This window comes from Rana temporaria, chromosome 12, assembly GCF_905171775.1.
Source record: "Rana temporaria chromosome 12, aRanTem1.1, whole genome shotgun sequence".
Lineage (NCBI taxonomy): Eukaryota > Metazoa > Chordata > Amphibia > Anura > Ranidae > Rana > Rana temporaria.
The window spans coordinates 24260747-24288717 of record NC_053500.1 but is presented as its reverse complement, the minus strand read 5'-3'; the positions used below and the strand labels follow the sequence as shown (position 1 = coordinate 24288717).

The 27971-nt window shown below is 43.9% G+C and overlaps 1 protein-coding gene across 2 annotated transcripts in view; it reads right to left on the bottom strand.

The window, feature by feature from the left end:
• Positions 1-16017: 16017 nt before the first annotated feature.
• The window catches only part of LOC120919288 (serine/threonine-protein phosphatase 4 regulatory subunit 1-like), a 77917-nt gene continuing 65963 nt past the window's right edge, over positions 16018-27971 (bottom strand). For both annotated transcript variants that reach the window (XM_040331369.1, XM_040331368.1), the window contains 3 exons: positions 24080-24214; positions 18983-19124; positions 16018-16491 (listed from right to left, as the gene is read on the bottom strand). In XM_040331369.1, the coding sequence (XP_040187303.1) occupies positions 16334-16491; positions 18983-19124; positions 24080-24214 (435 nt within the window). In that variant the 3' untranslated portion in view covers positions 16018-16333. The remainder of the gene's footprint in view (positions 16492-18982; positions 19125-24079; positions 24215-27971) is intronic.

Here is a 27971-nt window from a genome sequence, read left to right as displayed (position 1 = left end):
CACATCAGCATTATGGTTGCCCTCAAAGGGCTGGTTGCATCAGCACCACACACCCCTTACATCAGATGTCAGGAGCCCCCCACCATCAGTAGTCGAGCATCCCCCCCACTATCCCTTACATCAGTGTACCCCCTTGCCTTGTGCTGCTGCCAGGAGGGCTGGACAGAGAAGGATCTGGATGATCTGGTGGAGGAGTCCTGTCCTCTCTGCTGATACCAGGTGGGGGCAGAGATAAGGGGGGGGGGGTAAGGGCCACATGAAATGACCTGGAGGGCCAGATTCGGCCCGCAGGCCTTGTGTTTGACGCCTGTGCACTAGAGAATAGAATAGGGTTATTGCTTTGTGTGTGCTCCATTAGGGAGATTTCCCTTCACTTCCTGTCCCAGAGACACAACAGAAAGCAAGAGGAAATCTCTACAAAGTGGCGGGCATTCACTTCTTGGTTATTTACAGAAACAGGTGTCCCCATTGGTGAATTTACCTATCTGGGAAACAGACAATAAAAACACGACTTTACCAACTCTATCCAAAAATAAAGTGCATGCCTAGTTTTTTTAATAACAATCCATTTCTGTGGATCAAATAAATCAAGACAACGAAGGATATTTTATTATGTGTAGGGATATGCAAACCCAACAAAAACGACCACATCCATTTCTTAAATAGAAATCTAGTTTTATTGAGATTAATACAAACTGGTTTCCACAACACTGTGTATGATACACGGGTGCCAGAGAGGGGGTGCGGGTCACCTAAAGTGTCAATCACAAAGGGGCAGCCTAAAATCACTGCTGCAACAGTCCATCGCCAAAAGGGGAAGGGGTAGGAAAGTGCAGATTGTATACAATATATGGGGCACATCTCGGAGCCGTCATCTGCTTGGGGGGGGGGGGGGGTACAAGCCTCAGTGGGGTGTGATGAGTCTTTTCAGATCCTCGGCAGGTGGGAGGCCCCAGGTAGCCAATAATATAAGGAGATATACATATAAAAAAATACGACAAAGGCCCTCATTCGTCAAAGTGTGAGTGATGATTCGCTCAGACTGCCTAAAGCAGTGATGGTGAACCTTGGCACCTCAGATGTTTTGGAACTACATTTCCCATGATGCTCAACTACCGTGTTTCCCCGAAAATAAGCCCGGGGTCTTATATTAATTTTGGCAACAAAAGACACAGTAGGGCTTATTTTCAGGGTAGGTCTTATCATGTAATGTGCTGTCTTCCCTACCCCTGCCCGATAGGAATCCCCAGTGTGAAGTTAAAATGCTTGTAAAATCCTATAATCCACTCTATTACAGTAATATATAATGTACAATGTGTGTGTTTCTGTAATATAATTGGACCAAACTACGTTCGTTATGGCACCGCTCTGCGCTTTTGTGACCCGCCGGAGCTCTCTTCCTCGCAATTATATTACAGAAACACATACATTGTACATTATATAGTACTGTAATAGAGTGGATTATAGGATTTTACAAGCATTTTTAACTAGGGCTTATTTTCAGGGTAGGGCTTATATTGCAGCCCTCTTGGAAAATAACGCTAGGTCTTATTTTCGGGGTAGGACTTATTTTCGGGGAAACGCGGTACACTGCAGAGTGAATGAGCATCATGGGAAATATAGTTCCAAAACTTCTGGGGTGCCAAGGTTCGCCATCACTGGCCTAAAGCAACAAATCAGCCTCCCTTAAAGGGAGATTGAAAGGCAGAATTCGAGCAACGTAGACCGTCTGAGATCATTTTGGAGGCCTTGATCATCTCGGCCCGGTTCCTGTTGAGTGACAGCCATACTTTTACCAATAAGGGAGGAGATACTGTACAATAACAAAGTGCATAGAGCAGTACTGAGTAGAAACTGAACCGTTACCACAATTTGTCACACAGTGCTTGTAGCTGCCGGTCACGTATATACAAGAGATGAAGGATATTCCACGTAAAAGTACAGCCAAATTCTAGAGTCAAAATGTTAAATTAAAATCAAAAAAATTTAAAAATCTAAGCTACTCAACTCACAGCAAACAATTCACACAAAACCAAAATATACAGGAAAATAATTTGGAATCCACAGATAACCATTTTCAGTGCTCTCACCTATAATCCCTAAACTGTGTTGTACATTTTGGTTTGTGTGGGAATGTTCTGAAAAATGTTCTATTAAAAAGATGAAGTTATAGAATGAGAAACCACAGACTTCATTGATCAAGGTGTGAGAGAGAAGTATCTGTGCTGTCCTCAGAAAAATGGCGGGCGGGATGGGATTGGCTGGTAGAGGCAGCACAGACAGTTCTCATGACTTGGTAAATGAGGCCTTCTGTCAGTCTGAAGATCATTTGATGAGATTATGGCAGCAATAAGCTGCAGGCACTGAGGCAACCAAGCAAGGACCAGCTGTGTTCCTATCCTGAGTGAAGCCACAGTTTTCTAGAAGCTGCTTTATAGGTGACATCACAAGACCCCAGAGAGCCGATAGGCTGCACGAGGAGGTCACTATAGTATGGTTATCACTCTAGCTCACCATGTCTGGCTGCAAAAGGAGCTCACTATAGTGTGGTTACCACTCTGGGTCACCATATCTGGCTGCAGAAGGTGGTCACCATAGTGTGGTTACCACTCTGGGTCACCATATCTGGCTGCAGAAGGTGGTCACTATAGTGTGGTTACCACTCTGGGTCACCATATCTGGCTGCAGAAGGTGGTCACTATAGTGTGGTTACCACTCTGGGTCACCATATCTGGCTGCAGAAGGTGGTCACTATAGTGTGGTTATCACTCTAGCTCACCATGTCTGGCTGCAGAAGGTGGTCACTATAGTGTGGTTACCACTCCAGGTCACCATATATGGCTGCAGAAGGTGGTCACTATAGTGTGGTTATCACTCTAGCTCACCATATCTGGCTGCAGAAGGTGGTCACTATAGTGTTATCACTCTAGCTCACCATGTCTGGCTGCAAGAGGAGGTCACTATAGTGTGGTTATCACTCTAGCTCACCATGTCTGGCTGCAGAAGGAGGTCACTATAGTGTTGTTATCACTCCAGGTCACCATGTCTGGCTGCAAGAGGAGGTCACTATAGTGAGGTTACCACTCCGGGTCACCATGTCTGGCTGCAGAAGGAAGTCACTATAGTGTGGTTATCACTCCAGGTCACCATGTCTGGCTGCAGAAGGAGGTCACTATAGTGTGGTTATCACTCCAGGTCACCATGTCTGGCTGCAGAAGGAGGTCACTATAGTGTTGTTATCACTCCAGGTCACCATGTGTGGCTGCACAAGGTCACTATAGTGTTATCACTCCAGGTGACCATGTCTGGCTGCAGAAGAAGGTCACTATAGTGTTATCACCCCAGCTCACCATGTTTGCTGGTACCAGTAAACCTAAAGGTGTAAACGCCTAAAATGTAACTTGCTGTAAGAGTTAAAATGAGGCCAATCAGAACCAAGCTAGCTTGCTACCGTTCTGTACACCTACACTGTGTACTCGCAACTCAGTGTCTGTATCAGTGGTCTGCAAACTGCGGCTGAGGGCCGAATGTGGCCCTTTGCCTTTATCTGAACCCCTGGCTCTATTCCTTCCACTGCCACCAACAGTGGGGCAAAACTCCTGCCAATTACACCAACGCTTGGGTAGGATTTCTGATTGGGTACTATTCCTCCCAGTAATGCCAATGATCGGGCACTATTCCTCCTCCTACTGACCACAGGCTCTATGTACCTGACTACCAACCCTGAGGCAATGTTTTATCTCACTGATGCTGGGCCCGGGACATTTTCTACCCTCACTGGCCACCCTAAAGTGTGAAGGCAGTAAACAGGCTCCTTGTTTGAAAAGTTGAGACCCCTGGTGTATATGTATAAAATGTTGTACAAATACCAGAGGTGAGTTTAGATAAAGGGAAGTCAGTTCCAAGAAAGGGATATACACACAGTGCTTCAGTAGTACAGTATATACCCCTGTAGTATGGGTATGACTATGCAGAAGTCTGGCAATTTCCATAAATGACCTGTATTTCTAAAGTGTCTAGACTGTGAATATGCTATCAGGTCATCTTTCAGGGCCTTCAGTGGTGGTCCCAGATCCACCTTCAGTTGGAGAAGCAATCCTCCACTATATACGGGGTAGTACATTTAAATCAAAGTTTATATTGGGCGGTTAGACCAACCACAACCCACCTACAACTGAACGGAAACTCATTTTTTTCCAGTGAATTTTTTTTTTTAATATGAAAGTTTTCAGTGTATAAATGAATGTGTAATACTGTATTAACAGTGCCATACCACTAACAGAACCAGAGTCTCCTTCTCTCTATCACATTAACATGCAAGGACGTGTGCCAACATAACACATTTCTGTGCACACTTGGCTCTGACACATACCCACACACTGGTGAACAGAGAAGCAGATAACAGAAATAATGTGACATAAGCTTTCAGTTGTGCTGTCCCACAATGCAAACTTGTACCGAATCCCCATTTACCACCTTTGCCATTTACCGCACCTAGGATGGGTCTCTCCAGGACCTCTCCTTGCTGAAGGTTACAGAAAAACACCGTCAGCCTGTAAAATGCACTGAACCCGTTGTCTTATGTGCTTTGCAAATGCAGACAGCGGTAAAGCTTCTTTACTCGGCTAAATCCTATTAAATTGCACACAAAAAATGTAATAGATGCTAAAAAAAATGCATACATTTAAACATGCTGCTTACAAGATAGAAGGTGCTCCTTTTGCTCAGTGAACCTGTCTACAATACCATTATGAAGCAGGCACCACAGACTGAACAGGCACCTCCTGCTATCCAATGTAGCCACCCACCAGTATTTTTACTGGCAGCCAGTAAAAAACAGGCACTTTTCTTCTGCCAGTAACAGAAAAAGGTTGCCAATAAAAACTATGGCTGTGATGCTCGGCTTGGAACTGCACATGCGCAGGTCTGTGCTGCAGACAGTATCAGGAAAAAAAGGGCAATATTTGGGACTTTAAATGAGACGCAAGGGAGGGTTTGCGCCTCCGTCCCTAAATTGCTATGTAAAAAAAGAAGGGGGAGGGTGTGACTTTGAATGAGGTGCGTGGGGTAGAGCTCATGCAACGTTCCACCCTCCCCCCTTCTTTTTTTGTGCTGCAGACAGTGCCACCCATGACGCTAATGCCATAATGTATGTGCTGCCTGCAGAGACAGTGCCACCCATGCTACTAATGGAATTTTGCCATTGGGGCATGGGTGGCACTGTCTGCAGCACAATATGGCATTAGCAGCATGGGTGGCACTGTCCGCAGGCAGCACATGCGTTATGGCATTAGTGTCATGGGTGGCACTGTCTGCAGCACATGACATTGGCGGCATTGTCTGCAGGTAGCACATGCGTTATGGCCTGCAGAGACAGTGCCACCTATGCTACCAATGGCATTATGCCATTGGCGGCATTGGGTGGCAGTGTCTGCAGCACAATATGGCATTAGCAGCATGGGTGGCACTGTCCGCATGCAGCACATGCGTTATGGCATTAGTGTCATGGGTGGCACTCTCTGCAGCACATTACGGCATTGGCGGCACTGTCTGCAGGTAGCACATGCGTTATGGTCTGCAGAGACAGTGCCACCCATGCTGCCAATGCCGGGAGCTGCAGACAGTGCCACCCATGCCGTAATGTGCTGCAGACAGTGCCCAACATGCTGGCAATGGCATTATGATATGATTGTGGCATGGGTGGCACTGTCTGCAGCACAATATGGCATCTGGGGAGGGGCCAGGGGTAGGACCAGGGGTGGAGCTGAAGGGGGCCCCGTCAGGTAGGCTGTACGGGGCCAGCGGCCTTGGCTATAAAGCCTGCTTCAAGCTCCTGGTGCCAGTTTCATAACCCAACAGGTTATATACAGATACAGGTCACCTGTTGAGTACATTTTTTTAAAAGGCCACACGTGTGTGTTTCTTAATTGTCTGATTATACCATCTCCCCCAACCCACCCACTAGTATGCAGGCGCTCATTTGTGAATAATTACAAGTTAAATGCACAGAAAATGAGCTACACATAATAATATTAATAAATAGAAAACATACAAAGAAAATCTGGTTTTCCTGGTGCCTTGCAGAGATTTTTCTAACATGTGAAAATGCTCTGACTCTAAAGAAACACTCAAACGTAGCTCGCTGTTCACAAAGGGATTCCAGGTAAATGGAGGACACCAACCAAACTAAGCAGTTAAGCTCGCCATACACAATTAGGATTTTGATCGATCATTGAATGGTATTTCTAAAAATTCATTTGTCAGAGCGCTCGATGATGCCATCATTGACAAATGTTGTTTAAAAACAGAAAAAAAAAAAAACGTCATTAGACTGCCATGTCAATGTTTCATATTTTAATGTTTGATTTTGGGAAGTGCAGAGGTGATGAAATGGTTGCATATAATGCATGTGATCTTATTAGCCAGCGCCTTGTACTTATGCATTTAGGGGATCAATGGTTTGCAAAAGATTTGTTGGATTTTCAAACATTGTATGCGCCCAAAACGAAAAAAAAATAAAAAAAGATTGTGTAAGTGCCTATGTGTTGATTTGGCCCACCATCTAATCACTGTATATTTTGCATACAGTATTTCTAATAATATTTATAATTATTTGTACATGAGCCCATAGGGTTATAGAGGATATATGGCAATGTACTACAGTATCATTTTAAATCTACTTATGCATTATACTTATTATAACAAACCTTTGTTTGCATACCATTAAATACTTAATCATTTAAACCAACGGTCTCCAAACTGTGGCCTGGGGCTTGCAGCGGCCCTTTGTTTGCCTTTACCCGGCTCCTTGGGATGCATTTCCCCCAACTGACACCATCGATGGGGCACTATTCCTCCCATTCATATCAGCAATGAGGCACTATTCCCTTCCACTAAAACCAATGATGGGTCAGTTTTCCTTCCGCTAAAACCAATGATGAGCACCATTTCTCCCACTGACACCAATGATGGGGGCACTATTCCTCCCACTGACACCAATGATGGGGCACTTTTCCTCCCACTGACACCAATAATAGCGCACCATTCCTCCCACTGGCACCAATGATGGGGCACTATTCCTCCCACTGACACCAATAATGGCGCACCATGCCTCCCCACTGACACCAATGATGGCGCACCATTCCTCCCACTGACACAATAATGGCGCACTTATCCTCCCACTGACACCAATGACGGGGGCACTATTCCTCCCACTAAAGCCAATGGATGGGGCAATATTCCTCCCACTAAAACCAATGGATGGGGCAATATTCCTCCCACTAAAACCAATGGATGGGGCAATATTCCTCCCACTAAAACCAATGGATGGGACACTATTCCTCCCACTAAAACCAATGATGGGGCACTATTCCTCCCACTAAAACCACTGTTGGGCACTATAGCTCCCACTAAAACCAATGAATGGGGCACTATTCCTCCCACTAAAACCAATGGATGGGGCAATATTCCTCCCACTAAAACCAATGGCTGGGGCACTATTCCACCCAATCAAACCAATGGATGGGGGCACTATTCCTCCCACTAAAACCAATGGATGGGGGCACTATTCCTCCCACTAAAACCAATGGATGGGGGCACTATTCCTCCCACTAAAACCAATGATGGGGGCACTATTCCTCCCACTAAAACCAATGATGGGGGCACTATAGCTCCCACTAAAACCAATGATGGGGCACTATTCCTCCCACTAAAACCAATGATGGGGCACTATTCCTCCCACTAAAACCAATGATGGGGGCACTATTCCTCCCACTAAAACCAATGATGAAGCACTATTCCTCCCACTAAAACCAATGATGGGGCACTATTCCTCCCACTAAAACCAATGATGGGGGCACTATTCCATCCAATCAAACCAATGATGAGACACTATTCCTCCCACTAAAACCAATGATGAAGCACTATTCCTCCCACTAAAACCAATGATGGGGCACTATTCCTCCTACTAAAACCAGTGATGGGACACTATTCCTCCTACTAAAACCAGTGATGGGACACTATTCCTCCTACTAAAACCAGTGATGGGACATGGTTTATTGCCACTGAGGCATTTTCTACTTCCACTGGCCACAGTCCGGCCTTCCTAAAGCTTGAAGGACCGTAAACTGGCCCTTTGTTTAGAAAGTCTGGAGACCCCTGGTTCAAACGAACGAACGTTCATTACAACAAAAGTTGGACTTCTAAATGGACATGCGCATTACAATAATTAAAAAAAAATCCTGACTGATGACTGCATACTCTTTCAAAATTTTACGCTCAATACAGTCGAAAATCAGTTAAAAAAAACAAACAGAACAAAGGTTTAGAAAACGATCGCTTTCGATCACAATTCTAATGGTGTAGGGCTCACTGCAGAGTATCTGAAATAATAACGTATGCCAACCTTTGCAGTCTGATTGACAAGAGGCACTAGTATGTCAGTGTGTTAACCAAAGGCCATCAATATTATTACCGATCGGCAAAATCCATGTATATGTCCTTCATGGACTTTCCTCTCACAGTTTAGTAAGTAAAATTACATTTAAGACTTTTGCGTTTATAGAACACCGGCATAGTGAAGAAGCTACTAACCTGGCTTCTATTTAAGAGCGGGCATACTCTGGTGCCATTCAGTCCATACTGTATGTAGCACTAAAGCCATTTCACCATAGCTATGTGCTATCATTTATAGTCCTCTAAGACGGCGGTTCTCAACCCTGTCCTCAAGTACCCCCAACAGGCCATGTTTTGGGAATTCCTCTAAAGCCTCGTACACACGATCGGATTTCGATCGGACAAATCCGTGGATTTTTGTCCGAAGGGCGTTGGCCGTGAACTTGTTCTGCATACAGACCGCAGAACTTTGTCAGCCAACATACACCAAACTACGTGGTTTATCAGCTCTTTACCGCCACCCTTTGGGCAACTTCTGCTAATGATTCGGAGCATGCGCGTTTTTACTCTGGATTTTAGTCCAACAACACATGTGTCCTGTCGGATTATCCGATCGTATGTACACATGTGTTGTTGGACAATTTGAAAGCATGGCTATCCAACATTTGTTGTCGGAAATTGGGACAACAATTGTCCAATGGAGCATACAGACGGTCGGATTATCCGACAAAACCCTTCCATCACACAATTGTTGTCGGAATATCAGATTGTGTGTACGGGCCTTTAGATAAAACAGCTGTCCAAAATACCTATCCATTGACACCGATTTAAAGCACCTGTGCAAGATAAAGGAAAACCTGAAAACATGTCGTGTTGGGGGTACTTAAAGGGGTTGTAAAGGTCCAATTTTTTTTTCCCTAAATAGCTTCCTTTACCTTAGTGCAGTCCTCCTTCACTTACCTCATCCTTCCATTTTGCTTTTAAATGTCCTTATTTCTTCTGAGAAATCCTCACTTCCTGTTCTTCTGTCTGTAACTCCACACAGTAATGCAAGGCTTTCTCCCTGGTGTGGAGTGTCGTGCTCGACCCCTCCCTTGGACTACAGAAGAGTCAGGATGCCCACTAACACAGCTCCTTTCTCTAGCTGCAACGTAGAGAGCGTCCTGACTCTCCGGTAGTCCAAGGGAGCACGACACTCCTCACCAGGGAGAAAGCCTCGCATTACTGTGTGGAGTTACAGACAGAAGAACAGGAAGTGAGGATTTCTCAGAAGAAATAAGGACATTTAAAAGCAAAATGGAAGGATGAGGTAAGTGAAGGAGGACTGCACTAAGGGAAAAGAAGCTATTTAGGAAAAAATAAATTGTACCTTTACAACCCCTTTAAGGACAGGGTTGAGGAACCGCTTCTCTAAGATATCCCTGATGCAGTTTCTAAGAAATTGCAACCATAGGGATCACAACGCTGCTCATGGGATCCCCATGGCTCTAACAGTCACACATGCATGGAGTATGTACAAAGGTTGGGGAATGTGTGTGGTCTCTCGCAGAATTCTGAAACAAGAAAAAAAAAAAAAGCCAAAAATCAATAAGAACTTTACTTTCTGTGCTTCAAGTGGCAGCCATGATGAAGGATAAGACACAGGTATGTGGCTTAGAAGATCAGCCAATTTACAAAAACAGCAGTTTTTCCATCTTATCAGAATGTGGCGTCACGCTTTGCAGCGTAAGACTCCCCAAGTCGCATTATTTACAAGGAATGTGCTGAAAGAAATGTATATTATTGGCAAAAATGAATAAAAAAAAAAATGGCCAGCTTAAATTGAACGCCTGAAACGGCTTTTGAATTAATTACAAGTCACAATAAAAAAAAAGCCAACCAGTCCCTAAGCGTAAAAGAAAAGAAACCGCGACGTGGAAAAAAAAAAATAAATTCAGAGATTTCAACATCTTCCGATGTTTCATAAATGCTTTACCTCCCTCCCCCCCTTACATGTACTCGACCATAGGATTTTTTTTTTGTTTTAGTTAAAAAAATATATAAAATATATTCAAAAACATATTACAGAAGTAGATAGTGTACAATGCTCCAACTTATACAGGTATATACACAAACACACATTGGCTTATTATTATTATTATCTTTTTTTACGTTTTGCAGTCATGGCGAAAGCCCTTGGATTGAGGACTGAGTTTTACGATGCATGAGGTTAAAGACTTTTGTAGGAGGTCAAGTGCTCAGGCATTATCGTATTGTAGCGGCATGCAATATCGTGGGGATTTCCTTATTTTTTTTGTTTTAATAGAAAGTAGATTTAGTGCAGAACTCGACCCAAAACAGATGAAAGCAACTTCTGTGGAGTGGAGCAGATTTTGGTCCTCTGGAGGGTAAAGCTTAGGGATTGTTCACAGCAGACACGTCATCGCGTACAGCAACGTATGTCAAGGTGTGGCGTCACAACGCAACATAGCGTATGCTTATCACTGTTGAAAAGTCACCACCCCCTTTTTTTGCAACACAACGGAAGGTCCGTGGCCGGATGTGTTCGCTCAAATCAGCCATGTCATTTGGCTTTGCGACAAAGTCCATATGGAATATGTGAGGCCGTGCTACTTATTATTTTGCCAAGGCTTCCTTTAACCACTTCCTGACGGCCGTACGACTTTATACGGCCGCAGCGTGGATCTTAATTGCTGGGTGGTCGTCTATATACGGCCTCCGGCCACTGGGGGGCGCACGAGCGACGCCGCCGCACCCGCCGCATCACTGAGATGCCGATGCGCGTGCCTGGCGGCCGCGATGCCTGCCAGGCACCCGCGATTGGCGGTTACAGACACAAGGATGTAGATCTGTGTGTGTAAACACAGAGATCCACGTCCTGTCAGGGAGAGAGGAGACCTATCTGTGTCCTTTGTACATAGGGACACAGATCGGTCACCTCCCCCAGTCACCCCCCCTCCACCTACAGTTAGAAACACTATGCAGGGTACACATTTAACCCCTTCCTCACCCCCTAGTGTTAACCCCTTCCCTGCCAGTCACATTTATACAGTAATTAGTGCATATTTATAACACTGATCGCAGAATAAATGTGAATGGTGTCAAAAATGTGTCAAAAGTGTCCGATGTGTCCGCCATAATGTCGCAGTCCCAATAAAAATCGCAGATCGCCGCCATTACTAGTAAAAAAATAAAATAAAAAATAATTATGTCCCCTATTTTGTAGGCCCTATAACTTTTTCGCAATCGCTTATTGCGATTTTTTTTTTTTTTACCAAAAATATGTATCGGCCTAGACTGAGAAAATAATTTTTTTTTTTTATTCGGCTATTTATTATAGCAACAAGTAAAAAATATTGTTTTTTTTTTTCAAAATTGTCGCTCTTTTTTTGTTTATAGCGCAAAAATAAAAACCGCAGAGGTGATCAAATACCACAAAAAGAAAGCTCTACTTGTGGGAAAAAAAAAGGACGTCAATTTTGTTTGGGAGCCACATCGCACGACCGTCCAATTGTCAGTTAAAGCGACGCAGTGCCGGTAGGTGAAATTTCACCTGGGCAGGAGGGGGGTATATGTGCCCAGTAAGCAAGTGGTTAAAGAGGACCTTACATTAAGGCTACTTTCACGCTAAGGCGCTGGGTGCACTGGCGGTAAAGCGCGGCTATTTTTAGCTTTAGATGACAGAACGCTCCGATGTGAATGGGGGCCATTGAAATGAATGGGATTCATCTTGTTGGGCATTTTTTAGAGCTGATGCTGCGTACACACGACCATTTTTAATGGTCTAGAAAAAAATTACGTTTTTTTCAACCCGATTATTGTTAAACCGGCCTTGCCTACACGATCGTGAAAAAAAAATGCTCTAGCAAAGCGCGGTGACGTACAACACGTACGACGGCACTATAAAGGGGAAGCGCTCCATTCGGATAGCACCACCCTTGGGGCTGCTTTTGCCGATTTTGTGCTAGTAAAAGTTTGGCAAGAGATGATTCGCGCTTTTCACTCTGTTACAGCGTGATGAATGTGCTATCTCCATTACGAACGCTAGTTTTACCAGAACGAGCGCTTCCGTCTCATAACTTGCTTCTGAGCATGCAGGGTTATTTTCATGTCGCTAAAGCCCACACACGACCCTTTTTTTACAACGTGAAAAACGACGCGAAAATTTAAAGCGTGTTCTAAATTTTTAATGGCCATTTTTAAAATCGCGAAAAATGCTCTGGAGCCCACACACGATCGTTTTTAATGGCATTAAAAAAAAATGTCGTGTGTAAGCGGCATGAGGCTTAGAGCAGAAAAATGCCCAAAAACGCTTAGATGCGAACGGAGCCTAAAGAAATCGTCACTGCGATCCTAAAATATTCCATTCTGTGATAAAAACAAAAAAGAAAACATAAATTTTTTATATATATATATATATATATATATATATATTTCATATTTACCCCAATTCAACAGGTGGCGCTCTTTAACAATATTATAATCTGTGAATTCTCTTCCTTGCAGCTGTGCATTCATTTTGACCTGAATTAATCAGCGGAGGGGCAACACCCCCTCTTTTCTATACACTTTAAGACTAATCTATCCTTAAAGTGGTTAAAGGTATTTTTTTTTTTACCTTAATGCATTCCACTTTCTGGGCACCGCCCCCTCCCAAAATACTTAGCTGATTCTTCTTTTAATTCAGCTTTGTGCCTGGCTGCATCTGTTCTCTCCACTTTCCCCGCTCCCCAAGAGCAGTGGGTGCCATTGGTTCCTGCTGCTGTCAGTCAAGTCCTGTGAGGAGGAAGTGCCGAGCCACACTGTGTGTGTCTATTAAGGATGAGCTCCGGCGTGTTCGCATAGTACACTTGCAGAGCCCGCCAGGAAGTCTGCACGGCGCTGTGCTAATCACAGCCAGGGAGACATTGTCCCGATGCTCGGCTGCAGGGATCGTGAAATGTCTCCCTGGCTGTTATTAGCGCAGTGCCGTGCACACTTCCTGGCGGGCTCTGCACGTGTTCAATGCAAACAAGCCAGAGCTCATCCTTAGTGTCTATAGATGCACAAAAGTCCGGCTCAGGAGCGAGACTCTAGGTGCGGCCCCCATGGGAAGTTGCTTTTTATGGCGGCGCATCAAAGAAGAGGAGGAGCGGAGAACACCGACACGGGGACCAGGAAGAGGAGGTTCAGGGCTGCTCTGAGCAATACTATTGCACAGACTAGGTAAGTTTACCATTGTTGTTATTTTAGGAGAAATAATATATATATGGCTCTTACCACCTGGAGAGCAAAGCAGACTGTCAGGGGTCAGTAGTGTGATTTCTGTGTTACACCTACACACGTGGTAAAATACACCCGATATTATGTCCATTCTATCTCGCTGATTTAGCAGAAAGCATGCAAGCAGTGCTGGACTTTCTTATTAGAAACCCCAGAATCTTTTTTAAGCAGAGTGCCACAAATGCAATCTCTATGAACTGTTTATTTTTAATAATAAATATTTTATACACATAATAAAAAAATTATACAAAACAGTTCCTAAATCTGTAAAAAAAATAAAATTGGAAGAAAAAAAACAAAACATAGTTCCCCCTTTAAAAAAAAAAAAAAATAGCAAATACTGCCAAATTTGAATTTACTAGAAAGTATCGGTGCCACTGGCTTGCCATATACTCCTGGCAGTCCCTGTGAGCTGTGCCAATAAAACACTCACTGAGCACACAGAGAGGTTCCTCATTTTTCTGTTTCATGCAATCCTCACTGGCTCTGAATGTTAGGTAAGACTTTATACAATGGGATCTATGTGTATAAAAGACGGATGACCTCACATATCACATAGCAGGAACTATCAGCCCTAGGATGTCTTATTAGTTCAGCACCCCTTCAATGCCGTAAAACATGGGTGCTCAACCTGGGGCCCTCCAGCTGTTGAAGAACTACAAGTCCCACGAGGCATTGCAAGGCTGTCAATTAAACAAGCATGACTCCCAAAGGCAGAAGCGTGATGGGACTTGTAGTTCCGCAACAGCTGGGGGGGGGGGGGCCGCAGGTTGAGCACCTGTGCCGTAAAAGGATGAAAGGGGTGAGGTTGGACTTTTCAATGTGATAAAGCTTCGAAATATTGGAAGATCTTCTACATATTCTGTTACTTGTGCCCCCCTGTGCATTCTACCCTTTACCTGTTACCCCAGCAGGAGGTAAGCCTTTGGTGTGAAAGACACAGAGCACCTCAGTGTCATGCCAAACTCGTGTATGACCTAAACTCCTTACAGCTGCCAAGAAAGCATGCAACTGTACAAATAGTAAAGGGGGTGGGGGGCTGTGCAATAAACCCATTAGGCATTGCTCACATACAGTTTTTTTTTTTTGCAACAGTCCAGTGCTTAAAGGGGAGGTTCACCCTAAAAACCACTTTCTCTAATTACACTGGCCCCCCACATTACAATACGATTATGCCTGTTATGTTTTTTTTGATGCTGTACATACCTTCGTACAGCTATTCACCCGTGGCTTCCGGGTTGCGAGTCCCGCGGGAGTGGGCGTTCCTCACATGCTGGCGATTGACGTTTTGACAAAAAAACAGCTCCCCCCGTCGCGTAAGCCGCGTCGCGATTGGCGAAAGGAGCCAAACGGTGATGCGCAGGCGCAGTATAGCGCCGACTCGCCGTTCGGCTCCTTTCGCCAGTCGTGACGCAGCTTACGCCACGGGGGGAGCTGTTTTTTTGTCAAAACGTCAATCACCAGCATGTGAGGAACGCCCACTCCCGCGGGACTCGCAACCCCGAAGCCACGGGTGAATAGCTGTACGAAGGTATGTACATCATCAAAAAAAAACATAACAGGCATAATCGTATTGTAATGTGGGGGGCCAGTGTAATTAGAGAAAGTGGTTTTTAGGGTGAACTTCCCCTTTAAAACGGAGTTCCACCCAAAAATGGAACTTCCGCTTTTTGGAATCCCCCCTCCCCCTCCGCTGTCACATTTGCCACCTTTCAGGGGGGATGAGGGAGCAGATACTTGTGTAATCCAGGTATTTGCTCCCAATTCCAGGGCATAAGTCACCGCAGCGACCTACGCCACGTCCGATGCCTACATGACAGGGAATGCCAACTGTCATTTTTGCTTGTGCTCTTAACCAAACTGTCACACCATCAAATGTCTGGTGTCATAACTGATCACGTGTACAGCACTATGGCAGTTGCAGAGGCTAAGGTGGCAGCTCCCTTGGCTGAAAAGGATAGGAGGGTTTACTTCCACTGTAACTGCACAGGGTTTAGTTCTGCTTTACATGCGGTTACAGGCAATGAAAGAATTCAATGGGGGGTAAAAAAAAATAAAAAGAACTTGTGCCTTCCTTCTATAACCCTCTTTCTTGCACTAAATCATTACCCATGCACATGCTTAACTTCCAACTGCTCTTTCCACTACCCCATTCCGCTATGGGAGCGAGGAACACAAGCTCTGCGAGTTTCCCCACCCCCTATGCGACAGCACTGGGCCAAGCCAGGCGCTGTCATGATTGGAAGGAGAGCGACTCATTCTTCCACCCTTCTGAACCACCAGGTATTTGCTTTAATTGCAGTCGCCAAATAAAGTGGTGGAGGACCGCACGACAGGTATGTGCTACTCAGAAGGGGGGTATTAAAGAGAACCTGTTGCTTTTGCCCTGCACAGTTCTACTTTAAAGTCCAACAAGGCCTCTTACAGATCCCATTCACACAAAAGGACCTACAGTGTCCTGAAACCTGGAAAGAGAATGAAATCTGCCCCATTCCACCCTACTTGCATCTGTTTTTTGGAGGAGTTTTGCTTTATCTTTAAAAAATAAGCTATATAAACGCACCTCATGCCATGGGAAAGATGGGGTTATTTGCTCTGTGAGAGGGATTCATTTATATTTACAGAAAATATTGTGCGGGAGACATCTGAGGAAAAAAAAAGCCTGTACAGACAGGAATCAGTCGACGGACTGCTCCAGGGAGGTGCTGCTGGTCAGGGGTCGTTTTGGCTCAGTGGCGGAGAAGAACCTGACGTCTTGGTCTCTATCCAGCTGCATGGCTTGTACGGTCTTCTCCACGGTCTCTAGGTGTGGGTTCCCCAGGCTGGTGAAATACGCTGGAGGAAAGAGCACATGATTACAACTCCTAGCAGGTATCAGTGAAAACTACGCTGTCACTTTTTAAAGGAATCTGCTGCCTTCTTCCCAGAATCTCACTGCTGCATTCTTTGTCATGCAAAACACAAAAAATAAATAAAAAATCTCTTGGGCCAGGTAGGGCCCCTTTGTATTTCCTTAAAGCGTTTGTTAATCCCCCCCAAAAAAATAAATGGATCCGGTTCCTTCAAAGCATTTTATACAGCACAGTGCTTATGCTGTGTAATTTGGCCCCCTGTAACACCTAAAATACCTGTCTGATCCTGCCAGTGTCTACCCTCCCCTTTGTAAACTGACCACATTTTATCATGGCTGCTGAGCCCTGACACCATGGTCAGTTTACGTGCCTCTGTCATCCCGCAGCCTGCTATCTGCTCTCCTTTCTGCTTCTGTGTCCTCCTCCCCCCTCCCCTCTCTGCCTGTCTGCTTGTGACAGTGTCACCCTTCCCCCCTTCTGCTGCTTGCATAACACTAACCTGTATACACCATCAGCACTGCCTCCTATTGCAGTGTTTTGTTTTGTGTATGATTTATAAAAATAAATGTTGTAAATAACAACTTTACAGCCGAGATTGCGATCACATGACCAGCCAGTTACTCCTCCCAACTGATGTTAGTGGGGGAATCTCAGCCCCTCCCGCTGCATCTGTCAGAGGAAGAAAGGAGAGAGCTGACCAGTCACGTGATCGCTATCTCGGCTGTGAAATGAGGCATTTGCAGCATTTATTTTTATAAATCGCACACAGAGGGGGGCACTGCAATAGGAGGTAGTGCCGATGGTGTGTGCAGGTTAGAGTGGCTGAACAACCACTTTAACTAAGCTTCAGAAAACATGTCAACAGTCCAGCAGTGTGGCCATTTACCAATCATGGGATCCTTGATGGGATCCATCCACCCGTGTTTCAGACAGCGACTTGTGTGGCGATTTCAGGTAATTGCAAAATGTGCCACAAATACATTGTGCTGCAATCAATGTGCCAAATTCAAAATGAAGCACTGATAGTTCTCATCTTGCAAAGGTGGAGCTAATTAAGACCAACTGTCTCTTGGCATACAGCGAGAGACCCTGAGGCAGATAGATTTGCTAAAAAGTCTTATAAAACTGGTGCCAAATTCAAGGACACGTTCTAGACAAGTACATGAATTTGGTGCACCACTTTTAGAATGCACGTGAGACACTTTGGAAAAATCGATTTGCGCCAGGCTATTTACGAAAACTAGGGAATTCGTCTCTATGTCAGGGCTGACACCACTCAGTCCACAAAATATGCTGTGTGTTGTCAGCCCACAAAACGATTTAAGAGTCCATTTCTGGCAGATCAATAGTTATTTTTCCGTACTTGCAGGATCTTTAAAGGAATAAATCATGACAAATGTGCACGTATTGGAGAATTTTTTTTTCCTCCCTGACACTTTATTCCTGAAGTCAAACACTTTAAAGGGCTTTAAAAGTTAAATATTTTTTTTTTAAATAACAAACATGTTATTCTTACCTCCATTGTGCAGCTCGTTTTGCACAGAGTGTCCCTGAACCTGGTCTTCTGGGGTCCCTCGACTGCTGTCTCGGCTCCTCTTCGCAAGAACTCAACACCTTCATGCGAACGAGCATGGTGTTGAGTTCCTGCGGGCACGCTCCCGTGATACAGCCGGCAGCTATTGCCGCTCACTGTATCACTCGGCCCCGGCGCACAGCGTCATTGGATGTGATTGACAGCAGCACAAGCCTATGGCTGCGCTGCTTTCAATCCATCCAGTGCTACCAATCAAGGGGCAGGCTCAGAAATGAGGAGGATGTTGGGGGCGAGCGCGGGACTTTCGAGGGCTCAGGTAAGTATAGGGGGGGGCTCGGCATTGTCTGATGTTTTTTCACCCTAATGCATATGATGCATTAAGGTGAAAAAACATGTATCTTTATAACCCCTTTAAAGAAAACCTGTGAGGATGTCTGTTGCCTCAGCGGCTGGATTCTGCCCCTCCCTATAGCAGTGCTAGTTCCAAGCTAGGAGTGCCTCTACAACCCACACTGGAAATAATGGCACTGCTATGAGTTAAGCAAGCTGAAGATGATGCAATTTTCTTTTTTCCTGCAACCACGGGTTACAGGAAAGAAATCACTTGATTCCCCCCCCCACCATCGACACAATCAGTGCTGATGGAGGAATCCCTCCTGCAGTGCCGCTGTGTACTGCCAGCGGGGAGCATTCCCTGCTGGCAGAACACGATTACTACTGGTGCAGTAATCACATGTAAAGAAAAAAAATCTGATTGTACTGAAGTCGATCAATGGATTGACTTCAGTACAACCAGCCTGCCCATAGATGGATCAAATATTGTCTGGTCCCCATTGAACCGACTGAGATTCCATCCATCGATGGCCAGATTTACTCATTTGCAACTTCCAGCACCGGGAAAACGTTTCATGTCACTAATCATTTGTTTCCTTATTTGTACCTTTTTCCAGAAGAGTCTGTTTAAGTGCCTTAGCCAGTAATACTCGTACATTGGGCACAGGGTCCGAGGCCAGGCTCAGAAGACTGGGGAGTAAGTGTGCAACAAACTGCTCGGGTGGCATACACTCTTCCTGCACCACTGCCTGCCAAACAAGAAACACAGCCATTAACATAATTGTGTGTTATGTATACATGGTATTATTTATTATGATCACAGCAAAACCATTTCTTCTTTCTTGCTGAACAGGGAAAATTCCTATGAATATTTTATATTTACAATGTGCAACCAGCTGGCAGGGAGCTCAAGGTAAGAGCAGGCTAATTTACAGCTACATTATGTATAGTCTGTGCTGTGATTAGACCTTCACAGCAGGAGAAATCAGATTACACGACTCTGAATGACCTAGAAGGATAACACCATCTTTGCTCAGACCTTTACAGCTTCATGTTAGTAGGATGCAAAGCTTCTATTACTTTAGCTTCTGCTGCAAAAGGGCAGTTATGTTCTGCTTTCCTGGTTCCCACCTAGGAGGTGCATCACCCATGGCATCTAAAATCTATACTCGTCTTCACAGAAATCATCATTTTGCTAAAGTTATATAAATCAGGGGTCTCCAAACTTTTGCAACAAAGGGCTAGTTTACTATCCTTCAGACTTTAGGGGGCCAGACTATGGCCATTGAGATTAGAAATTATCCTGGCATCAGTGTGTGTGTGTGTGTGTGTGTGTGTGTGTGCAGGGCCGGATTAACAATGGGGCTGATGGAGCTTCAGGTCCAGGCTCCTTTCTCAAGATAGGCCCATTTGCCCAAAAAAAAAAAAAAAAAAAAAAATGTTTTTTTTTTTTTTTTTTTAAATAGAATTTGGGGGGTTGTAGCTCGATGACCAGAGGTCACAGAAACCCCACATTTGGGGGTAGGCATGGGAAGAGCTACCCCACAACTGGTTAAAATATGGGAAGGCTATCATTTATGGTTCCGGAGATACAGGCCTGCTTGCACAGCCTGTCAGAAGCTACATTCAGAGCGGCCAGTATAAATACAAGCTGACACACTACAGCAGACTGATAGGATCACAGTGCTTATAATAATTATTTGTATATTACTCATGGTAATTAACCCCTTGCCACCCAGGCCAATTCTGACACTTCTCTACTACATGTAAAAATCATCATTTGTTTTTTGCTAGAAAATTACTCTATGGTGGTCTTTGCACTTTTTATGTTGCACGGTATAGAGCTGCACGATTCTGGCTAAAATGAGAATTGCAATTTTTTTGCTTAGAAGATAGATCACGATTCTCTCACGATTGTTGCGGCGTAACATCATCTTTCACATTAAAAAAAAAAAAAAAAAAAAAAAAATGGGCTAACTTCACTGTTTTGTTTTTATGGTTTTTATTATTCATTGAAGTGGGCAAATGCAGTGTGACATAACATATTGCAGCAATAGCCATTGTATTCCCTAGAGTCTCTGCTAAAATATATATAATGTTTGGCGGTTCCAAGTAATTTTCTAGCAAATAATATTGCTTTCTAACTTAAGAAACAAGTGTTGGACTTTAAGTGGTTAAATTTAGTTACAATGTTAGTTAGTTACAATGTTTCATTTTGTTTACAAACTTCGCAGACTGCCCAGATTTGTTCTTTACACACAGAAGTGTATCCCTTTGATCTAAGAAGGAAGCGTTAGTTACAATGTTTCCTGTTAAAAACTTGGCAGACTGCCCGGATATTTTCTTTTGACAGCTGAAAGTCTCTCCACTTGTTATATGAAAGAATCAGCAAACTCTGCATTGAAGATCGTCAGGGGGGTTGAATGGAGATCACGATTTTTTTAACGATTAATTGTGCAGCTCTAGCACGGTATTTGCGCAGCAATTTTTCAAACATGTTTTTTTGGAAAAAAATGTTTCATTCATTAAAAAAACAGTTAGTTAGTTAAGTTAGCACAATTTTTTTTGGTATCCTAAGCGATGCTTTACATTTTTTTAGGTTACATGTTTAGAGTTACAGAGGAGGTCTAGTACTAGAATTATTGTTCTCGCTCTAACGATCGTGGCGTATGTAACCTGTGTGTATCTGGCTCTGATACTACCAGTGCCTACCCAGCCACTGACTAGTATCTCTCCCCAGCCTGTCCCCACACACCCTCTCACCTGCTGACCTGTGGATGGGGGAATCACTCCAGCAGTGTTATTGTGTTCTGCCAGTGCGTACAATAATCAGTGTTGCTAACTTTAGCTGGCAGCACTGATTGTTTTAAGAAAAAAAAAACAGGCTGGTTGTACTCAAGTTGATTAATAGATTGACTTGTGTAAAACCAGCTAGCCCATACATAGATCGACTATGGCTGGTCTCTGCATAATTGGCATAATTTCAATCCATGTATGACCCGCTTAACCACTACTCAGTCCCTAAATATCCTTCCACTCCTGTACATAGTGCTCACTGTCATACTCTCCACACTCCTCTCCTGTACATAGTGCCCACTGTCATACTCTCCACACTTCTCTCGTATACATAGTACCCACTGTCATACCCTACACACTCCTCTCCTGTACATAGTGCCCACTGTCATACCCTCCACACTCCTCTCCTATACATAGCGCCCACTGTCATACCCTTCACACTCCTCTCCTGTACATAGTGCCTGCTGTCATACTCTTCTCTCCTGTACTTAGTGCCCACTGTCGCACCCTCCACACTCCTCTCCTATACATAGTGTTCACTGTCATACCCTCCACACTCCTCTCCTATACATAGAGCCCACTATCATACCGTCTACATTCCTCTCCTGTACATACTGCCCACTGTCATACCCTCCACACTCCTCTCCTGTACATACTGCCCCATCATACCCTCCACACTTCTCTCTGGTACGTACTACCCTCTGTCATACCCCCTCACTCTTCCTGTAAATACTGCCCATTGTCATACCCTTCACACTCCTCTCCTGTACATAGTGCTTTTTTCCGTACCCTTTGTACTCCTCTCCTGTACATAGTGCCCACTGTTAGACCCTGCACATTCCTCTCCCTCACCTGCACATACTTCCCACTTATATACCGTCCATACTCCTCCCCTATGTCGCTTACCCACAAAAACAGTTCTTTAAAATTATACTGAATATCCTCAATGTTACCAGCTCTAGAATGGACACACTTTTGTTAGTTCAACTAAAGGAAATATCAGTTCTCATATTTGTTCTGCCCCATTATTAGTACTCATTTAATTTTGTGATTACTACTATGATGTATAGAGGAACATCGGGGATCTCAGCTACTCTAAATATAGCACTTATATAAAAAAGTGGCCCTGAAAATATTTTTTAAATGTTGGCAACTGTGCACTTAGGCACTGCCCAAGGACCACTGGGTCAGTAGGGGCCCCATGAGAGGCTCCTGGGATCCTGTGATAATAAAGCGGTAGTAAACTTTCCTGACATTACTACTTTTTAGAGGCCCTGGGGTAGGTTATGCCACAACGTACAAGTATGCACAGCATATTAGCACATTAGTGTACACTTCAATTTTCAGACTGAGCCCTCCAGTGCTGCGATGAATCAGGCGGGGCCTGGACACTTCCATCTTCACCCGGTCTTCCTTCTGGGTTCTGTGCCTTTGGTCACTTGCCTTGGCTGGGCTGCGTTCATGTCATTCCCACGCATTTATTTATTATTTATTACACCCCATTCACACCTCCGCGACAAAACGCCCGACGCCGGCCGCTCGTGCCGCTGGAGGGGAGAATTCCCATTGCTGTCTATGAGATGGTTCACATCTCATAGACGCCGTACACCTGCGGCATGAAAAAAAAGTCCCGGACCCTTTTTTTCAGGCGGCATTGGCGTTCGGCCATACAAAGCAATAGGAAGGATTTGTAAAAAAAAAGTTACACTATTCGCGGCAAAATACGCCGCGTACGCGGCGTTACTTGTCGCGGAGGTGTGAATGCAGCCTAAAAGGCCCCACCAAAATCCTCAGCACCAGGCCCATGATGTTCTTAATCTGGCCCTGTGTGTGTGTGTGTGTGTGTGTGTGGGAAGAATCCATTTTTGATATTGGGGGGGGGAAATAGTGCCCCATCATTGGTGTCAGTTAGAGCTGTACGATTCCAGCCAAAGTGAGAATCACAATTTTTTGCTTAGAATAAAGATCACGATTCTCTTATATATTATACAAAAAAAAAAAAAAAATTGGGCTAACTTTGCTGTTGTGTGTGTGTATATATATATATATATATATATATATATATACATATATTAAAAATATTTGGGTGTTCTAAGTCATTTTCTATCAAAAAATAATGATTTTAACCCAACAAGTGTCAGAAAAAGGTTTAGTCTTTAAGGTGGTTAAACTTCCCTCATTTTCATCTAAAAGAACAAGATGTTATGTTTATAGTTTGCTCAGCAGCTGAGGAATGTTGTGACACTTGGCAGACTGCCTGTTTTTTTTTGTTTTGTTTTTTGATAGCTGTTGGCTTGAGAAGAAAACTGCATAGAATCAGGAAAATGCTTTAGGATCGAAAGGGGGGAAAAATCGTGATCTCAATTCTTAACGATTGATCGCGCAGCTCTAAGATTGTCAGTAAGATTATTAGTGCACCATTGTTGGTGTCTGTGGCAGGAATAGTGCCCCATTGTTGGTGTTCGTTTGAGGAATAGTTCCCCATCATTGGTTTCAGCGGGATTAATAGTAACCAATTGTTGTGGGTCAGTGGGAGAAATAGTGCCCAATAGTTGGTGTCAGTGGGATTAGTTATGACAGTTGCTAGAATATTACCCCATTGTTGGTGTCAGTAGAAGGAATAGTGTATTGTATCAGTGGAGAGAAAAGTGCCTCAAGGGCTGGATAAAGGCAAGCCAAAGACTGCATCAGACCCCTGGGCCGTAGCTTGGAGACCCCTGATTTAAAATATAAATTGAGCTTTTAGAAGTTCTTCATGGTGTAATCTGGAGAGGACAGGTACTCTTGATAATAGAATGGATATGCATAGCTTATGTTAGGAGATAAGGAAGACATTCTGTTGTGGTGGATGAGGAGATTACAGATCATCACAGTACATCAGAGAAGGAACAAGGAAATACAAAAATACCTGACAGATGAAAGCGAAGGCCTGCCTTCCCACCCATTTGTTGGAGTGTCGGAACTGCACAATCAGCTCGTTGATGAAGTTAATTCCCAACTCCGTCTCCCCATTAGAATAAAACTTTCGCAATATTTCCACAATCTGAAAAAATAAAACATAAAAAACACATAGTATCAAAGATTTTTTACAAAGGATCTCTGAAAACAACTAAAAAAAAAAAAAAAAGCCAGGGCGACGACCACTACAAGATTATTTAACTGGCATCAAAAACTCAATCTCAAGATTCAGCTGCAGCTCCCTCATCCACTCAGTTACATGGACGGCACTTTTACAGAAACGTGTGTATGGATTTCTGCGCTAAAGGTGCTCGCAGTAAATCAACAGAAAAAGTTTTTTTTTTTTTCAAAATAAAACAACAAATATGGATTCAGCACTTACAAATATTTGAACAGAAAAAAATATACAGATATGAACAAAAAAAAAAAAAAAGTGTTGCGCTGCCACTGTAAGCAATAACATCTGTTGGACGAAACGCATAGAACGGAGCCTAGCAGTGAGATCAGTGCGTCCGCCCGGCGGCTTGTACAATGCTTTGGTTGTGAGTGTCACCGGCGCAAAAGAAAATAAATAAATAAATAAATGTGAACTGTGATCTGCTGCAGTACTGTGTGCCCTTAGTGGGGGTCAATAGTGCTCTAAGAAGAAAAATGTTACTGCGCTGATCTAATTATCCAGAGGTATTTAATCTCTGGGAATATGGACATAAGTGAAATATCAGGGCCACAATGTACCCAATCTTAAGTGTGAATAACCTGAATACAAACAATAAAAAATATAAGAAATATATGAGACATACAAATGTGACACAGTGATTTCAAACTTAAATCATATATCTAGATCAGTGTGTCAGCATACAATCCATATGCCACAGTGCTTCTATGAGAAAAATGGCTGTTGCTGCTACTGACCAACCAAATAGTGAAAACAATACGAAAGATATTACAAAAAAATATATTATATATATATATATGTGTGTGTAAAAACCCAATATGCGGTACGCCAACTGCACCGTGAGTTGTCCAATAACCAATATTGGAACAAAATAAAATAAATATCAATAATATGTATTTATTTAAAAAAGGTAAAAAAATATAACACTTACAATATAAAGTGCCTCTGACCGGCACTGAGTGTCTTTGGCAGTGTCAACCGTTAAAAGCCGCTGACCAGCATTTAAGTGGCGTCCTAAGAGGTGTGCTTGCCCCGCTGTGCTCCGCATGTATTGCTACAAGGGGTCCGTGCGCGCTGGTGTGCTGCACCCTCAATGTGTGTGTCCAAACAGCCTCTACGCGTTTCGCTAGTTGCGTCGTCAGGAGAGCTCAGTGCCGGTCAGAGGCACTTTATATTGTAAGTGTTATATTTTTTTACCTTTTTTAAATAAATACATATTTTAATATACTACACCATGATGAGCCCCTTGTTTTTGAGGAATTGATGACACCTTGTAAAAGGGAAAAGGAGGCAACACCCACTGACCGACAAAGAAAAGACACCACTTTGGAGCCTAATAATATCTGGGGTCTGGTGAGTGTTGATTTTAACCATTGGTGATGGTGGCACATCTTTGTCGGGTGGAAGAGATAGCGGCACTTTCCTGTATACAGCATTACCAACATTGAACCTTGTGTTTGCTGGAACCTATTGTATAAGAGCAAGATTGCCTGTCATTTGGACTATTTTTAAGTGCAGCCAGCACATTGCACATTTGTATGGTTGTTTGATAATTATTTCACTTTTATTGATATTTATTTTATTTTGTTCCAATATTGGTTATTGGACAACTCACGGTGCAGTTGGCGTACCGCATATTGGGTTTTTACACACACATATATATATATATAATATATTTTTTTGTAATATCTTTCGTATTGTTTTCACTATTTGGTTGGTCAGTAGCAGCAACAGCCATTTTTCTCATAGAAGCACTGTGGCATATGGATTGTATGCTGACACACTGATCTAGATATATGATTTAAGTTTGAAATCACTGTGTCACATTTGTATGTCTCATATATTTCTTATATTTTTTATTGTTTGTATTCAGGTTATTCACACTTAAGATTGGGCACATTGTGGCCCTGATATTTCACTTATGTCCATATTCCCAGAGATTAAATACCTCTGGATAATTAGATCAGCGCAGTAACATTTTTCTTCTTAGTGTACAATGCTTTGGACTCGTTTTCTGTCTGAGTACATGCAGTTTTATTATAATAAATGGTGCTTAACATACTTCACAATCAGCATTTGCCTTAGATCTCCATGATCCCCATGACCAAGCTTTGGGGGCGGAGCGAAATGCGTTGGTGACCGTGACCTGGTGGTAGCCCAGGCTGAGGTTGTCTCTCTCATACACCATAGGACTACGTGGATGTGCGGCACCAGGGATCTTTCCTCTCTTCCTTCCAGCATTCTCCTTAGGCTGGCTATACATGACTATACACTATTCGAATCTCGGCTGGTTCAGCAGGAACCGCACGAGATTCAAAACCATTAATAGGCAGGCTGAATGTAGCAAGTTGTTTGATCAATTAACTTGGGTACAACCAGACCGCCGGATTGGCTTGCGATTATGGCAAGTGGCTGCAATAGCCGCTAGCAATAATCACGGTCTTCTTCCGGCGGGGACGGCTGCCATCCATCTACTCTGGGATTTGTCCCTATAAGCGCTGTCACACCTCCTCATATCTGAGGCCTGAGAATCTGGTAAGCTGCAGCGTGTCTCTCATAGTGGCTGAAGAAATTTGAATGCCATCTTCAAATGATGCAAAACATTGGCTGCATTTCCCCCTCCTTTTATATCCACGATTCTTCCCCTATCCTCAGCACCTTTCCTTTTTACATGTGGTATCAGGCACTTCACTAAAGACATGTGCTGTATAGAAATCAGCATGGCAACAACTGAATGTGAGTAGCATCAGACAGCAGGGATCTCAAACTGACGGCCCTCCAGCTGTTGAATGAATGACTTGTATAGCGCTACACATGCGAACTGAATCGCCTCTGCAAAACTACAAGTCCCATGAGTCCCTGCAAGGCTGACAGTGACAAGCATGACTTCCTCAGGCAGAGGCATGATGGGACTTGCAGTTCCGCAACAGCTGGAGGGACACCAGTTTGAGACCTCTGCTGTACACCATGGGTGCTCAACCTCTGGCCCTTGTCAGCCTTGCAATGCCTCTTGGGACTTGTAGCTCCTCAACAGCTGGAGGGCCACAGGCTGAGCACCCATGCTGTACACAAAGACTTCTGTCCAAATCAGTGGTACATTCTTCCTCCCTCCTCATGGAAAGACTTTGCATTTCAATATCTGGCTTTGACCTGTTGAATGTTAGCTGTTGACTCAGCAGTAGGAGGGGCAGGGCTTGATGCGAGCTTCAGCAGAAATGGAATACCAGAGTATAGCTTGGGCCTTAAATCCAAGGACATGGTGTAGGACAGGGACAAGTACCATCATGCCTCTGCCTGTGGGAGTCATGCTTGTGGCTGTCAGAATCTTGCTATGCCTCATGGGACTTGTAGTTCTGCAAGTCCCATGAGGCATAGCAAGACTCTGACAGCCACGAGCATGACTCCCACAGGCAGAGGCATGATGGTACTTGTAGTTTTGCAACAGCTGGAGGTCCGTTAAATTGCATATCCCTGGTGTAGGACCTCAGCACCTATCCATGAAGGAATTAGGCCTCACCCCAGCTATGACATGTAACAGTCCAGTGAAGGGGGGGTGGTGGAATGGGATTCCTTTTTATTGCACTCCTGTATCTATGTCATTGACAAATGTTAATCATTGTACTTATTTGCTTTTGCCTAATACCTCTCTTCATTCCCGTATTATACA